We start from the raw sequence: 17,720 nt of genomic DNA on the forward strand, positions 1-17,720 counted from the left end.
TTACACTTGAGTTCTGGAAATGACATTAAATAATTTTGAGTACTGAATCTTAAAGTGTTACTTTGACTTTGACTTGACTTCTTCAACAACAGAACAGACAAAGCCATACCACGGCACCAAAGCTCCAGAGTTCACAGAGTATTTCAGATAAAACCTGACATTCTTTTGCATTCTGCTAGCAAGATAAACAGCACCGGCTGACTGTCTGTCTCCAGTGGAGATTACTGCCCAGCCTGAATGCAGATAGTGGCTTGCCAGAGCTCACAGAAGGAGGGAAGGAGAGAGATTGTTAAGCGCTGAAAAACAGAATCGAATGTTTTAAGAATTTTGGAATCCAGTCATGGAACATAGAACCGTGAGCACAGAAACCAGCCCTTCGGCCCAAAATATTGTGCTGAACCAATTAAATTGGTAATCAAATGGCTAAATGGTCTTTCCTGCTTTCCTTGTTCAGTTGATATTTATTGAGTCTGTTCATCTGTTCACATTTATTTAATTGTGATTACTGACATTTGTGCATGTGACCATTCTGCTAATTGTTGATTGCTCATGGCACTACTGTCTTGTAATCTATTGGTTGTTATTGTGTTGTCTGTTATGGTGTTGTCCTGTGTTTTATGCTTTGCACTGAACCTCAATCAATTTTGGTTTGTTTCACATACCAGCAATGAAGAGATTCTGATTTGGAACTTATCTGTTGTGCCTACAAAATGTCCATACCCTTCTATTTTCCTCACATTCACGTGTCTATCTAAACATCTCTTAAAAGTCCCTAATGTTTCTCCCTCTACCACCACCCCAGGCAGTGCATTCCAGGCACCCATCACTCTCTGGGTAAAAAACTTCCTTCACATCTTCTTTGAAATTACAAACAAGGGGAAGTCTGCAGATGCTGAAAATCCAAGCACAACACAAGCTGCTGGAGGAACTCAGCAGTACAGGTGATGCTTTGGGCCAAATCATCAACTGTACGCTTTTCCATAGATGCTTCCAGGCCTGCTGAGTTCCTTAAGCATTTTGTGTGTTTTCCTTTGAAATCATCCCAACTTACCTTGAATACATGCCCTCTGGTATTAGACATTTCAACACTGGAAAAAAGATATTCTATGTCAACTCTATCTATGCATCTCACAATCTTATCAACCACTATCAGATCTCCCCTCAGCTTCTGCCGCTCCAGAGAAAACAACCAAAGTTTGTCCAACCTCTCGTTATAGCACATATCCTCTAATCCAGGTAACATCCTGGTAAACCTGCACCCTCTCCAATGCCTCAATATCCTTCCTATAGTGAGGCAACCAGTCATTAAGGAACCTCTGATACAGGAGCTTTGACCCAGCTTTTCTGTTATCAACAGTGAATAGGGGACACAAGTCACAAGACACATCTAAGTCACATCAGACTACAATGGACAACAATTTTTTTTGTTGTCCTTGGAAATTTTTTTTGTTTATGACAGACTGTTAGAAGCTGAACACAAATATAAGATCAGACTTCTTGAATCACATAGGAATTTGGTAAAACAAGAAATTAACTTTTATTGAATATAATGCATTTAATTGCATAGCAGCGCTAATGCTTTGCATTAGTTCAACTAAGCTAAAAATATTTTGCTAATGATTTTCATTTGTACTCTGTGTCTGAGGTTTCTTGTTTAAATGTTCAACAATAATCAGCCAGCATTGATGGATTGCAGTTGCCCTGATACCAATTCTCCATGACCACAATGTCCAGTTGAAACCTTTCACCATGCTCATCACTGACAGCGTCAAGATTTTCAGGGAAGAAGTTTAAACGGGAATGCAGAAAACAAATCTTTGCTGACATTTTACAATTCATGGCTTTGTATGCTTGAAGCATGTTTTCAACCAAAGTTAACAAGTTTCATGACATATGCCGGTGATATTAAACCTGTTCCTAATTCTGATGTGATGCTAGGCTCAGAAGTGTCTGTACGTAAGGTGACAGGCAGCATTCTGACAAATCTCTCTATACTCTCCCATGAAAGCTTCCACATCCTTCCAAAATGAGGTGACTAAAATTGAACGCAATATTCCAAGCGTGGTCTGTATGAGAGCTCCAAAATCTAGCAGACTGGCCCGTACTCCAAAGTACATTAGGACAGCAGATTTTTGGAGTCATTCTCCATTCAACTAATAATGTGGTTTATCACTTCTTCCTCAAGAGAATATCACATTTCCCACGTTATATTGTTTGCTAACTTCCTTCCACTCATTTAAACAATTAATATTTCTCTGCAAACTATGTAATCTCCCGACCTACCAACTTCTCTATCATTTACAAATGTGATTACAGTAAATATCCCCTCTACTGTAAACAGTAAACAGCTGTGGCCAGCACTGACACTCATGACACACTGTTATCAAACTGAAAATAAACCTGTTGTCCTACTCACCACTTCCAGCTAGTTAGCTCAGCCTCGATATATGGAAATATATTAACTCCCACATCACGAACTCTTAACCATGAGTACAAACCATGAGTACAGCAGTACAAACATCCACTCAGAAGCCACTTTATAGGTACAGGAGTGGAACCTGGTGTAGATTTCTGCTGCTGTAGCCCATCCACTTCAAGGCTTGATGCACTGCGTGTTGAACCAGTCTGGACATTCTCTTCTGACCCTTCCCATTAACAAGGCATCTTCACCCACAGAACTGCCACTCACTGGATGTTTTTTGTTTCTTGTACCATTCTCTGTAAACTCTAGAGACTGGTCGTGTGTGAAAATCCCAGGAGGTCATCAGTTTCTGAGATAATTAACCAGCCCATCTGCCACCAACAATCATTCCACAGTCAAAGTCACTTTTATCACCTTTCTTCCCCCATTCTGATGTTTGGTCTGAACAACAACTGAACCTCTTGACCATGTCTGCATGCTTTTATGCATTGAGTTGCTGCCAAATGTTTGTCTGATTAGATATTTACGTAAGTGTTGCTTACTTCGATGTACTCGTGTTAATTTTGGATAATAATAATAAAAAGATTTGAAAAAAAAGATATTTGCATTAACGAACAGGTGTACCTAATAAAGTGGCCACTGAGTGTATTAAATCTCCTGTTAGCAAATTGGCCAATGCTTCCTCAACACAATCTCAGTCTGTCAGATGCAATTTCCTCCTCATGATGGTGGGCTGATTCTGCTTTGTCAGATTATGATTTCCCAAATGGATTAATGAAAAATGGAGTGCTGTGTGGGAGGGAAGGGTTAGATTGATTATAGAGTGGGTTAAAAGGTCAGCACAAATCATGGGACAAGGGGCCAGTAGTGTCCTGATGAAGGGTCTTAGCCTGAAACTTCAACCGTTTATTCATTTCTCTAGATGCTGTCTGACCTGCTGAGTTCCTCCAGCATTTTAACGTCTGTTGCTCTGTCCTGTAATATTCTATGTTCAAATGTTCTTCAACCTACTCAGTAATAGACTAACACATTTTTTCAATAATTGCTACCAAATCAACCATTGTCTGCTTTTTGTCTCTATTTTTCTCAATTAGGGCATTTCATTGGCAGGCTTCCAGATTTCTGGTACTTCTCAAGAACTTTGAAAGATTATAACTGTTGCATCCACTATCTCCACAGCCACTTATTTTCGGAGTCCTGTATGCAAACTATCAGGTCCTGCAGACTTGGCATCCTTTAGCCTCATTAATTTGCCTGATACAAATTTTCAAGCAGTGGTAATTAATTTCTGTCTTGTAAATATTTTCAAATTAATGGAATGTTTACATTCTGCTATAAAGAATGACGCAAAATATCTGTTTCCTCCTCTGTCGTTTCCTAGTCCCCTTAACTCACCCTCATTCTCTCATCAGGAACTTATGTTCATTTAAACCTCTCTCTTCCCTTGTACAACTTAAAGACATTCACTGTCAGTTTTTATAGATTTAAGATTCAAGACTGTTTAATGTCATTTCCAGTACACAAGTGTAATGCAGAATGAAATAATTGTTATTCTGGATCTAATACAGCACAAAATGTCAGCATGGCTTTGTCAAGGGCAGGTCGTGCCTTACGAGCCTGATTGAATTTTTTGAGAATGTGACTCAACACATTGATGAAGGAAGAGCAGTAGATATAGTGTATATGGATTTCAGCAAGGCATTTGATAAGGTACCCCATGCTAGGCTTATTGAGAAAGTAAGGAGGCATAGGATCCTAGGGGACATTGCTTTGTGGATCCAGAACTAGCTTGCCCACAGAAAGCAAAGAGTGGTTGTAGACGGGTGATATTCTGCATGGAGGTCGGTGACCAGTGGTGTGCCTCAGGGATATGTTCTGGGACCCTTACTCTTCGTGATTTTTATAAATGATCTGGATGAGGAAGTGAAGGGTTAGTAAGTTTGCTGATGACACAAAGGTTGGGGGTGTTGTGGATAGTATGGAGGGCTGTCGGAGGTTACAACGGGACATTGATAGAATGCAAAACTGGGCTGAGAAGTGGCAGATGGAATTCAACCCAGATAAGTGTGAAGTGGTTCATTTTGGTAGGTCAAATATGATGGCAGAATATAGTATTAATGGTAAAACTCTTGGCAGTGTGGAGGATCAGAGGGATCTTGGTATCTGAGTCCATAGGACGCTCAAAGCAGCTGCGCAGGTTGACTCTACGGTTAAGAAGGCATACCGTGTACTGGCCTTCATCAATCGTGGAATTGAATTTAGGAGCCCAGAGGTAATGTTGCAGCTATATAGGACCCTGGTCAGATCCCACTTGGAGTACTGTGCTCAGTTCTGCTCGTCTCACTACAGGAAGAATGTGGAAACCATAGAAAGGGTGCAGAGAAGATTTACAAGGATGTTGCCTGGATTGGGGAGCATGCCTTATGAAAACAGATTGTGTGAACTCGGCCTTTTCTCCTTGGAGCGACGGAGGATGAGAGGTGACCTGATAGAGGTGTATAAGATGATGAGAGGCATTGATCATGTGGATAGTCAGAGGCTTTTTCCCAGGACTGAAATGGTTGCCACAAGGGGGCACAGGTTTAAGGTGCTGGGGAGTAGGTACAGAGGAGCTGTCAGGGGTAAGTTTTTTACGCAAAGAGTGCTGAGTGCGTGGAATGGGCTGCCGGCAACGGTGGTGGAGGCGGATACAATAGGGTCTTTTAAGAGACTTTTGGATAGGTACATGGAGCTTAGAAAAATAGAGGCTATGGGTAACCCTAGTAATTTCCAAGGTAGGGACATGTTTGGCACAACTTTGTGGGCCAAAGGGCCTGTATTATGTTGTAGGTTTTCTATGTTTCCATGTAAAATTACACAGTAAGATAAAGAACACAATAATAATAAAGCACAATAAATATAAATACATACGATAAATTATATACATAGATTGATTGTATATCCATAAAGTGATACTAGGCACAGGAGTGTCTATACATAAGGTGACTCTGAGTGGAACGGATAAAGTAGTGGTGGTTGGGATTGTGGAGGAGTGGATCAATGGGTGGAGGTGTTGATCAGCCTTACTGCTTGGGGAAGGTAATTGTTTTTGAGTCTGGTGGTCCTGGCATGGATGCTACATAGCCTCTTCCCAGATTAGAATGGGACAAATGAGCAGGGTGGGTGGGTTCCTTCATGAAGTTACTGCCTCTTTCCTGGCACCTTTCAGTATCTAAGAAATGGCAAGGGTAAAAGGACCCTAATGGCAGTTGTATACAGGCCTCCAAACAGCAGCCAGGATGTGGATTACAAGTTACAACAGGAGATAGAAAAGGCATGTCAGAAGGACAATGTTGTGATAATCATTGTGGATTTTAACATGAAAGTGGCTTGGGAAAACCAGGCCAGTACTGGACCTCAAGAGAGAGAATTTGTAGAATGTCTACGGGGTGGCTTTTTAGAACAGCTTATTGTTGAGCCCACTAGGGGATTGGCTGTTCTAGATTGGGTGTTGTGCAATGATCTGGAGGTGATAAGAGAGCTTAAGGTTAAGGAACGCTTAGGGAACAGTGATCACAATATAATCAAGTTCACTTTGAAATCTGAGGAGAAATTAAATTCCAATGTGTCAGTATTTCAGCGGAATAAAGGAAATTACAAAGGCATGAGAGGGGAACTGGCCAAGGTTAAGTGGAAAGGGACTCTAGCAGGAAGGATAGCAGAGCAGCAACGGCTGTAGTTTCTCTGAAAAATGAGGGAAGTGTAAGACAGATATATTCCAAATAAGAAGAAATTTTCCAATAGAAGTAGGACACTACCGTGGCTGACAAGTGAATTCAGAGCCAAAGTAAAAGCAAAACGGAGGGCATACAAGGAAGCCAAAGCTAGTGGGAAGATAGAGGATTGGGAAGCTTTTAAAAACTTGAAGAAGGAAACTAAGAAGGTCACTAGGGAGGAAAAAATGGATTATGAAAGGAAGCTGGCAACCAATATCAATGAAGTTACAAAAAGCTTTTTTAAGTACATAAAGGGTAAAAGAGAGTTGTGGGTACATGTAGGACCAATAGAAAATGACGCTGGAGATATTGTAATGAGAGATGCAGAGATGGCAGAGGAATTGAATGCGCATTTGCATCAGTCTTCACAGAGGAAGACATCTGCAGTCTACCGGACATTCAAGAGTGTCAAAGAAGTGAAATATGTGCAGTGGAAATTGTGACTGAGAAGGTGCTCAGGAAGCTTAATGGTCTGAGGGTGGATAAATCTCCTGTACCTGACGAATGCACCCTCGGGTTCTGAAGGGAGTAGCTGGAGAGATTGCGGAGGCATTAACAATGATCTTTCAGGAATCGATAGGCTCTGGCATTGTACCGGATGACTGGAAAATTACAAGTGTTACTCCGCTATTTAAAAAGGGTGGGAGGCAGCAGAAAGGAAACTATAGACCTGATAGCCTGACATTAGTGGTTGGAAAGTTGTTGGAATTGATAGTTAGGGATGAGGTTATAGAGTACCTGGAGGCACATGACAAGATAGGCCAAAGCCAGCATGATTTCCTGAAAGGAAAATCCTGCCTGAGGAGGAAAAGATGGCGGTGCGACGGCAGCGCGTGCGCGGCCTCTCTGGTGAATGATATCTGAATCTGTCAAGTAGGGTACCGTGCACAATTCTGATTTGATGGAGACGGACATGAGAGTACGGAGGAACATCGGGAAAACTTCTGAAATGCCCGCTTTGCTGCCGCTGCTACTGTGTGGTAACCCGAATCTCCTGAGCAGAAGGCCCCGAAATCCACAGCTTTGCTTGCTTCAACGGCCGGGGCTAGGCTGAAGGCACTCGGCAGAGGATGGCGCTCGGGAGGCTGTATCGGAAGGGCTGGTCGGAGGCTCGAAGTTTTCGGACAGACGGACTCAGTGTCAGCTGTGGTCGGCTGCTTCCAATGCATCGGCAAGTTGACAGTGCCTGGAGGTTTATGGCAGGGAGTCCCTTTTGCCACCGCTATCAGGGACTCGGGAGCTGATCAACTCGGGGACTTTGAGACTTTTTTCTACCGTGCCCACGGTTTGTTCTTCATCAAATTATGGTATTGCTTTGCACTGCTGTAACTATATGTTATAATTATGTGGTTCTGTCAGTGTTCGTCTTTGGTTTGTCTTGTTTTCTGTGATATCACTCCGGAGAACATTGTATCATTTCTTAATGCATGTATGCATTTCTAAATGACAATAAAAGAGGACTGAGTGTTCTCATAATCTAATCTACTGCAATTTTTTGAGGAAATTACAGGCAGGGTGGACAAAGGAGATGCAGTGGATGTGATGTACCTGGATTTTCATAAGTCCTTTGACAAGGGAGGCTGCTTAGCAAGATAAGAGCCCATGGAATTACAGGGAAGTTACTAGCATGGGTGGGGCATTGGTTGATCAGCAGAAAACGGAGAGTGGGAATAAAGGGATCCTATTCTGGCTGGTTGCCGGTTACCAGTGGAGTTCTACAGAGGTCTGTGTTGGGACCAATGCTTTTTACGACGTACGTCAATGATTTGGACTATGGGATTAATGGGTTTGTGGCTAAATTTGCCAATGATACAAAGATAAGTGGAGGAGTGGGTAGTGTTGAGGAAACAGAGAGCCTGCAAAGAGATTTAGATAGTTTAGGGGAATGGGCAAAGAAGTGACAAATGAAATACAATGTTGGAAAGTGTATGGTCGTGCACTTCGGTGGAAGAAGTAAACCCACCTATTTAACATGGCAGGACAATTTAAAATGAGCAATTATCCTACTAACTGGTACTTCTTTAAACTGTGGGAGGAAACCCACGCAGCCACATGAAGAACAAATACACTCCTTACAAACGTGATGAAATTGAACTCTGAACTACAGAACACCCTGAGCTGTAATAGTGCCATGCTTTTTTGTTGTGTTACTCAGTGCATCAAATGGCATTCCTAGTGCTGAGTATCAACTGAGGAGCAACAGAAATTGAACAGGTATTTTAATTCCTATAATAAAACATACTATACTTACATGCTACACCAGATGCTAATCCGTACAGCAATCCATTTCCCACAGAGTTCTGCTCAAAGATCTGTGTTCCTTGAGGTGGGCATTTCTCTTGCCTGATGAAATTGTAAAGTAATGTTTTGACAACCCTGCTTGTGTCCTGAAGGCTGTGAAAAGAGGTGGGGTGAGCAGGGACAGAAAGGAAAGAGGCAAAATAAAAGGGAAAATTAATACACTAAAAATCACTTGGTTACGCTGCCCAATCTGCCAACTATCAGATAAACTATCATGAAAGAACAAGGATTACCAAATGTAAATCAGATCCATCCCTAAATTAGAGTTTCTGCAATTAACTCCATGAGGTTAAAAAGCATTATGCAGAAAAGAGATTGCATCTACATGATCTCAAAACGAATAAATCAGCACAGCGAGTTTTCATCAACTGCGCCCACCTCAGTCTTTTGAGGCTCTTAAAATTAATCTTCATCGTTTCTTAAGAGCTCTAACAGACACCAGTTAAAAGCTTTAAAACATTTAATCACTGATATTTATTAACCAAGGAATGGTTTTATCTATTTCTCAATAAAGTATTTGTCTTTACAATGTTCTGGGTGAGAAAAATATCTTGGGTAATAAGCAAAAGAATATGCTGGAGGAACTCAGTGGGTCAGGCAGCATCCAAGGTGAAAAATGGACAGACAACGTTTCTGGTCAAGACCCTTCATGAAGGGTGTAAAGTTGCAATGTCGACTGTGCATTTCCCCCTACAGATAATAACTTCCCTGCTGAGTTCTATGTTCTATGTTCCTCCAGCATCTTTCTGTTACTCAAGATTTCAGCATGTGCTGCCTCTGTGGTTGCAGGCCACAGAGTTCCTGTGATAAGTACACTTTCTATTGGATTAATAAACCATTACCGTATAAACTTATCAAGGAACATATTCTAATGTCTTTCATTCTTTTAGTTACATTCTAAAAATAGCCAATTATATTCATTCATTAGACCAGGCCCAAAATTAGGCCATTCAGCCCACTGAGTCTGCTGTACTAATCCATTATGGCTGATTTATTACCCCTCTCAAGCCCATTCTCCTGCCTTCTCCCCGTAACCTTTGACACCCTGACTAATCAAGACCCTATCAATCTCTGTTTTAAATATACTCAATGACTTGGTCTCCACAGCCATCTGTGGCAAGGAATTCCATATATTCAACACCCTCAGGTTAAAGAAATTCCTCCTCATCTTTTTTCTAATGGGACGTCCTTCTCTTTTGAGGCTGTGCCCTTTGGTCCTAGATTCCTCACTATTGAAAACATCCTCTTTTCATCAATGTTATTTCAGCCTTTCAATATTCAATAGACTTCAATGAGATCCCTCCTTATTCTTCTAAACTCCAGTGAGTACAGGCCCAGAACCATTAAACTCACTTCAACGTTAACCCTTTCGTTCCCGGAATCATCTCGTGAACTCCTCTGGACCTGCTCCAACGCCAGCACATCTTGTCTTACAGAGGGGCCCTTATATGGAAATGAGCTCATTGTAAATATAATAAAAGAACCTCTATGCAAATTACTAACCGTGTTCAAAGAAAGAACTTCTGGCCATCACACTAACAGTTACTCAGATATCACACAATTTGTAAATACACGAGTGATAGTTCAACTTATATGTGTGCAACTCCTTGATGATTTTTCTCCAAAGGTATCCATTGTTCTGAATTGAAATATGGCTTATGACCCTTCCAAATGTATTTCAAGAACCCAAAGCAATTCTACCTTGTAGCATAAAGCCACATATTAACAATACGGGTGTCCCCCGCTTTTCCAACGTTCGCTTTACGAAACCTCACTGTTACGAAAGACCTACATTAGTACCCGGTTTTCGCTTTCAGAAGGTGTTTTCACTGTTATGAAGAAAGGCAGCGCGCGCCCCGAGCAGCCACTCTGCCCCGGATTCGGAACGGCATTGCTTAAACACGTTGCATTGAGCAACCGTTAGCAAGATGAGTTCTAAGGTGTCGGAAAAGCCTGAAAGAGCTCGTAAGGATGTTACACTTAGCGTAAAACTAGACATAATCAAGCGTTTCAATCGTGGTGAACGAAGTAAGGACAAAGTGAGTTTGGCTTGTGGGAGCTGACAAAGATGATATTGAAGAGGTTTTGGCATCCCATGACTAAGAACTGATAGATGAAGAGCTGATGCAATTGGAAGAGGAAAGGATAACAATTGAAACCGAATGCATTAGCGAAAGTGAAGCAACTGCGTGAGATTTTCACTGCAATGATAAAGTACAACTTTAATTTTGAAAGGGTACGTAGGTTTAGGGGATATTTGCAGGATGGTTTGAGTCCTTACAAAGAACTGTTTGATCTAAAAACGCGCGAGGCTAAGCAGGCAAGCAAGCCTTCTACATCAGCCACAGCAGACGACGAACCTCGACCTTCGACATCAAGGCAGGCAGTCATACGAGAAGATGAGCTGCCTGCCCTGATCGACGATGAGATGACACCCCCGTGTCCCACCACCCCAACCCCCGGGCCCAGGACAGATACTGTACCAATTCGCGGAGAATGCAGCAGTAGCCGGGAGGCACACAGCACATCTTTAAGAAAAAAGCCGAAATAAACATGCTAATTAATTAGGTGCCGCCTAGTGCGTAATTGTCGGCCCGGATCAGAGGCGATGCAATCCGCAATCCCCTCTGATCTGCGCCGACATTTATGTGCCGGGCAGCACCTAATTAATTAGCATGTTTATTTCGGCTTTTTTCTTAAGGATGTGCGGTGTTCCTCCCGGCTACTGCTGCGTTCTTCGCGGCAATGTATCGGGTCAGTGGCCCAGAGGGTGGGGGCCACTGCACCACCCAAATTCCGACTCAGTCTAACACACCATCATTAGTGTGCTCGGCGCTGTTCTCCCAATTCACGTACTGTACATACATTATTTCTACTTTATATAGGCTGTGTATTTTTACGTGTTATTTGGTAGATTTGGCAGCTTCATAGTTTAAAGGTTACTGGAGAGCGTGTTTATGCCAACAGCGCTTGCGTGAGATTTTCTGCCGAAAGTGTTTGCGTGAGATTTTCGCTATGGAGATCTGTGCAGGCAATCGTTGTAGAGAAGTATTTCTACTTTATATAGGCTGTGTATTTATCATATCATTCCTGCTTTTACTATATGTTACTGTTATTTTAGGTTTTATGTGTTATTTGGCATGATTTGGTAGGTTTTTTTGGGTCTGCAAACGCTCACAAAATTTTCCCAGATAAATAAATGGTAATTGCTTCTTCACTTTACGACATTCCAGCTTAAGAACCATTTCATAGGAACTCTCTACCTTCGGATGGCGGGGGAAACCTGTATTAAATATTACCATTCCTGAAATGTTCCCACAACCTATGGACTTCTTCTCATGTTCTCAACATTTAGTAATTATTTATTTATTATTATTATTTCTTTCCTTTTGTATTTGCACAGTTTGTCGTCTAAGAAGGACTTAGACAGATTTGGAGAATGGGCAAAGAAATGGCAAGTGGAATACAGTGTCAGGAAGCATATGGTCATGCACTTTGGCAGAAGAAATGAAAGGGATGACCACTTTCTAAATGGAGAGAAAATACAAAAAATCTGACACAAAAAGGACTTGGGAGTCCTTGTGCAGGATTCCCTGAAGGTTAATTTGCAGGTTGAGTCTGTGGTGAGGAAGGCAAATGCAATGTTCGCATTCGTTTCAAGAGGACTAGACTATAAAAGCACGGGTGAGGCCTCATTTGGAGTACTGTGAGCATTTTGGGTCCCTTATCTTAGAAAGGATTTGCTGAAACTGAGGAGGGTTCAAAAGAGGTTCACAAAAAGGATTTCAAGGTTTGCAGGGCTAGTCACATGAAGAAAGTTTGATGGCTCTGGACCTATATTCACAGAGGAGATTGGAGCTGAGAGGAAAAATGGATCGGTAATCATGAAATGGTGGAACAGGTTTGATGGGCCAAATGGCCTAATGCTGCTCGTACATCTGATGCTCCCACAATCTTTTGGGACAGCAGTGTGGATTTACTATTATAGATTAACTGTGAAAGCCTGCAGAAAAATGGGAAAGGGGCTTGGAGATTTTATCCTCTCTCAGACCGCATTGGCTGACTCATACTGCTCGGATCTTTTTCCACACATTCCCAAGTCATCTTAGTTGGTTGGTGGTGGTGTGGACAGTGCAGAAAGTTGCGGCAGGTTACAAAAGGATGCAGGATACAGAGCTGATCTGAGAAGTGGCAGACAAGAGTTCAATGCAGAAAAGTATGAAGTGATAAAGTCTGGAAGGATGAACTTGAAAGCAGAGTACAGGGTTAACGGCAGGATTCTTAGCAGTGTGGAGGAACAGAGGGATCTTGGGGTCCACATACATGGATCTCTAAGTTGCTGCACAGGTTGATGGGGTTATTAACAAGGCACAACGTGTGTTGGCCTTTATTAGTCAACGGATTAGATTCAAGAGCCATCTTCCACGCAAACCTGTTTTTAATCAACATGACTTCACCTGTTACTTCATTTGTGGTAATATTACCAGAGAGTGGTGGATATATGGAATGCTCTGCCCCAGAAGGCTGTGGAGGCCAAGTCTCTGGATGTTTTCAAGAAAGAGATCGATAGAGCTCTTAAAGATAGCGGAATCAAAAGTTATGGGGATAAGGCAGGAAGTGGATACTGATTGTAGATGATCAGCCATTATCACACTGAATGGCGGTGCTGGCTCGAAGGGCCAAATGGCCTATTGTCTATTGTCTATATGTGTTTTGTGTGTGAGTTATATGTATTGTGTTGTTCACCTTGGTTCAGAGAAATATTGTTTCATTTGGTGGTATACATGTTTTCAGTTGAATGACAACAAACTGAACAAACTTCATTTGCTGAAGTATAAGCTTTAGAATTTTTTTCCATTACATTTTCCTCCCCTTTAAACTAAAAACTCTTTGTTCTATCTTCTGATCATCCACCTAATTTTCCCTGTAGCTTTTCAGACAAAATTTGATACTAACAGGCCTTGGGCCATGTGACAGTGTTAAAAATGAAATATAAATACAAGTTGTTACTGTTAGAGAGCAAACGCGGTGTGCAAGAATTAGTGGTGGGAGAAGATACGAGGAAATTAATCCAACAGTTTGGAACAGCCATTCCTTCAAACTTTTAATGGCCTCATTTAGAGAGCTGAAGGTTGTTAGTCAAGTTGTTGTGTAAAGAAAAGGAGCGAGCAACTGGTGAAAATATCTATCATTTGAAAATTAATTTAAGAAAGGTTACATCGAAAATATTTCACCCAAATTAGAATAGTTTATTTTACCCCCTTTTCAAATGAAAAGCAATGCCACTAGAAAGCAGTATCCATCCTCAAAGACCCTCACCATCTAGGCCATGCCCTCTTCTCATCACAACCATTGGGAAGGTGGCACAAAAGCCTTCAGGCCCAAACCACCAGGTTCAGCAACAATTAATACCCTACAACCATCAGGCTCCTGAACCAGAGTGCATCAATTCACAGACTTCAATTCTGAACTGATTCACTTTCAAGGACTCTACAAGTCATGTTTTCTGTATTATTTATTTTTATATGCACTGTTTGTCTTCTTTTGCATACTGGTTGCTTGTCAGTCTCTGTTTATGTACATATTTTTTCATAAATATATTGGATGTCTTTATTTTGCTGTAAATGTCTGCAAGAAAAAGAATCTTAAGGTAGTATATGATGAAATATGCACGCAGTGGCCACTTTATTAGGTACACCTGCTCGTTCATACAAATATCTAATCAGCCAATCATGTGGCAGCAACTCAACACAAAACGCATGGTCAAGGGGTTCAGTGGTTATTCAGACCAAACATCAGAATCAGGAACAAATGTAACCTAAGTGACTTTGACAATGGAATGACTGTTAGTGCTAGACAGGATGGTTTGAGTGTCTCAGAAACTGCTGATCTCCTAGGATTTTCATGCACATCAGTCTCCAAAGTTTACAGAAAATGGTGCAAAAAAACAAAAATTATCTAGTGAGCGGCAGTTCTGTAAGTGAAAAAAACCTGGATAATGTGAGAGATCAAAGGAGAGTGGCCCGACTGGTTCAACACACAACAAATTGAGCCTTGAAATGGATGGGCTGCAGCTGACAGGAAGGCAACAATAACTCAAATAATCACACATTACAACAGGGGTGTGAGGAAGAGCATCACTGAATGCATCACATGTAGAACCTTGAAGTGGATGGGCTACAGCAGCAGAAGACCACAGACATACACTCATGGCCTCTTTATTGCCTAATAAAGTGGCATGGGGTGGCAGAGTGGAGATACGTCGCTACCAAAGGAGGTATAAGGCATCCTTTACCTCTGCTAGCCTGCAGTTCACCCTTGGGCAAGGTGTAGCACCTGCACAGATCTCCCCCCCGCACCCCACAGTCAAGGTCACATGAAGCCATGGGAGCAGGTGGTGGATGGTCGTACAAGCAGACGGTGCATATCGTGAGTCCCAGTTCTGAGATCACTGATGCCAGGCAGACAATCTCTGAAGAGTGTTGATAATGGCTGGGGTCACCCGTCTTGTAAAGACTCTGCCCAGAAGAAGACAATAGCAAACCACTTCTACAGAAGAATTTGCCAAGAACAATCCTGGTCGTGGACCATGATCACCCACGTCATACGACACGGCATATAATAAATTAATAAATAAAGTGGCCACTGAGTGTACGTACTTCAATAGTAAATCTACTTAGACTTTGAATTCAATGTTTTTCAGAATTACTTGTGAATTATTGAGAATAGAGAATTCTTAACGTATTATCCAGCAAATGCAACTATTGAAAACTCATCTTAAAAGAAACAATTTAACTCGCATGTGAAACATCACATTACACATCTGTAAATACCTATATGGTGACCATTTTCTGTTGCCATGGCAAACAATGCTAAACATAAGGAGGATATTGGATCATGCTTCAAGTTTATTCTACCCATCCATCAACTGTGGAAATTCCATTGCTGGAAGTATCTACATTTCAGAATGATCAGTCCTAAAAAAACATTTCAGTAATAGCTCATGACTTTTGTTTGGAGAAGTTAGGGTAGAAAGTTACATATTTTCTCAGTTGTAAAGCTGTTGATGTAGTTCCCTTCCTTTTCTATGAATTAATTCCACATGAGTGACACAGTTAAAAACAAGACAATGCCAAGAGCCTTCACTCCGAATTGCATCGATCCACTGCAGCTTGAGCTGATGATCACCACTAGAGTCACTAAGGAGTTTTCCAGATGTTTCCAGTTCATTGGTTAAATGTTACCAAGGATGGCCTGTATAACCAGTGACGATAATGCCAGGCGAGTAAAGGAGGAAAAACCAACATACTACAAAGCCTAAGAAATTTTTCAAGAGGGTGTAGAAGAAATTTACCAGGATACTGCCTGATTTAGAGGGCATGTGCCATAACACAAGGTTGGACAAACTTGCAAACACGAGGAATTCTGCAGATGCTGGAAATTCAAGCAACACACATCAAAGTTGCTAGTGAACGCAACAGGCCAGGCAGCATCTCTAGGAAGAGGTACAGTCGACGTTTCAGGCCGAGACCCTTCGTCAGTCCTGATGAAGGGTCTCGGCCTGAAACGTCGACTGTACCTCTTCCTAGAGATGCTGCCTGGCCTGCTGCGCTCACCAGCAACTTTGATGTGTGTTGGACAAACTTCGGTTGTTTTCGCTGCAGCAGCGGAGGCTGAGGGAAGATGTCATAGAGGTTTTTAAGATTATGAGAGGCATAGATGGAGTGAGTAAACAGACAGTACCTTTTTCCCAGGGTTTAAATGTCTAATATCAGAGGACATGTATTTAAGGTGAGAGGGAGTAATTTCAAAGGAGATGTGAAAGGCTGGTTTTTTTTCACACAGAGAGTGGTGGGTGCCTGGAATGAAATGCCTGGGGTGGTGGTAGAGGCAGATACATTAGAGATTCTTAAGAGACATTTAGATAGGCACATGAATGTGAGGAAAATGCAAGAATATGGACATTGTGCAGGCAGAAGGATTAATTTAGTTGGCTATTTGATTACTAATTTAACTAGTTCTGTACAGCATTGTGGGCTGAAGGGCTTATTCCTGTGCTGTACTGTTCTATGCTCTATGTTACATATAATAAACAAGTACTAATTGTTAGTTATATGGTGGAATATATTGCGTGTTGCAAATTAGGACAGAGACAGTACAACCCTTTGGCTGACAATTTCCAGTCAGACTTTTAACCCAATCAATCTTCTGTAGGTTGGCAAGTTTGCAGACGACACAAAGGTTGGTGGTGTTGTAGATAGTGTAGAGGATTGTCAAAGATTGCAGAGAGACATTGATAGGATGCAGAAGTGGGCTGAGAAGTGGCAGATGGAGTTCAACCCGGAGAAGTGTGAGGTGGTACACCTTGGAAGGACAAACTCCAAGGCAGAGTACAAAGTAAACGGCAGGATACTTGGTAGTGTGGAGCAGCAGAGGGATCTGGGGGTGTATGTCCACAGATCCCTGAAAGTTGCCTCACAGGTAGATAGGGTAGTTAAGAAAGCTTATGGGGTGTTAGCTTTTATAAGTCGAGGGATAGAGTTTAACAGTCGCGAGGCAATGCTGCAGCTCTATAAAACTCTGGTTAGGCCACACTTGGAGTACTGTGGCCAGTTCTGGTCGCCTCACTATAGGAAGGATGTGGAAGCATTGGAAAGGGTACAGAGGAGATTTACCAGGATGCTGCCTGGTTTAGAGAGTATGCATTATGATCAGAGATTAAGGGAGCTAGGGCTTTACTCTTTGGAGAGAAGGAGGATGAGAGGAGACATGATAGAGGTGTACAAGATAATAAGAGGAATAGATAGAATGGATAGCCAGTGCCTCTTCCCCAGGGCACCACTGCTCAATACAAGGGGACATGGCTTTAATGTAAGGGGTGGGAAGTTCAAGGGGGGATATTAGAGGAAGGTTTTTTACTCAGAGAGTGGTTGGTGCGTGGAATACACTGCCTGAGTCAGTGGTGGAGGCAGATACACTAGTGAAATTAAGAGACCACTAGACAGGTATATGCAGGAATTTAAGGTGGGGGGTTATATGGGAGGCAGGGTTTGAGGGTCGGCACAACAATGTGGGCTGAAGGGCCTGTACTGTGCTGTACTATTCTATGTTCTATGTAATCTAACATAATCTTAACAGATTCAGCAAAGCTGATACCTTTACTTTAAGTGTACATTTTCCATAAAATGAGCTACAACCAAATTGGTATTTTAAAGGCATCTGGTGCAAAATAATACTCAAAG

The 17,720-nt window shown here is 41.9% G+C and overlaps 1 protein-coding gene across 4 annotated transcripts in view; it reads right to left on the reverse strand.

Annotated features, from left to right (window-relative positions):
- dym (dymeclin) overlaps positions 1 to 17,720 on the reverse strand; it is a 412,200-nt gene that overhangs the window by 260,779 nt on the left and 133,701 nt on the right. For all 4 annotated transcript variants that reach the window (XM_072252184.1, XM_072252183.1, XM_072252186.1 and 1 more), the window contains exon 8: positions 8,429 to 8,571. In XM_072252184.1, the coding sequence (XP_072108285.1) occupies positions 8,429 to 8,571 (143 nt within the window). The remainder of the gene's footprint in view (positions 1 to 8,428; positions 8,572 to 17,720) is intronic.

This window comes from Mobula birostris, chromosome 3, assembly GCF_030028105.1.
Source record: "Mobula birostris isolate sMobBir1 chromosome 3, sMobBir1.hap1, whole genome shotgun sequence".
In the NCBI taxonomy this organism is placed as follows: domain Eukaryota; kingdom Metazoa; phylum Chordata; class Chondrichthyes; order Myliobatiformes; family Myliobatidae; genus Mobula; species Mobula birostris.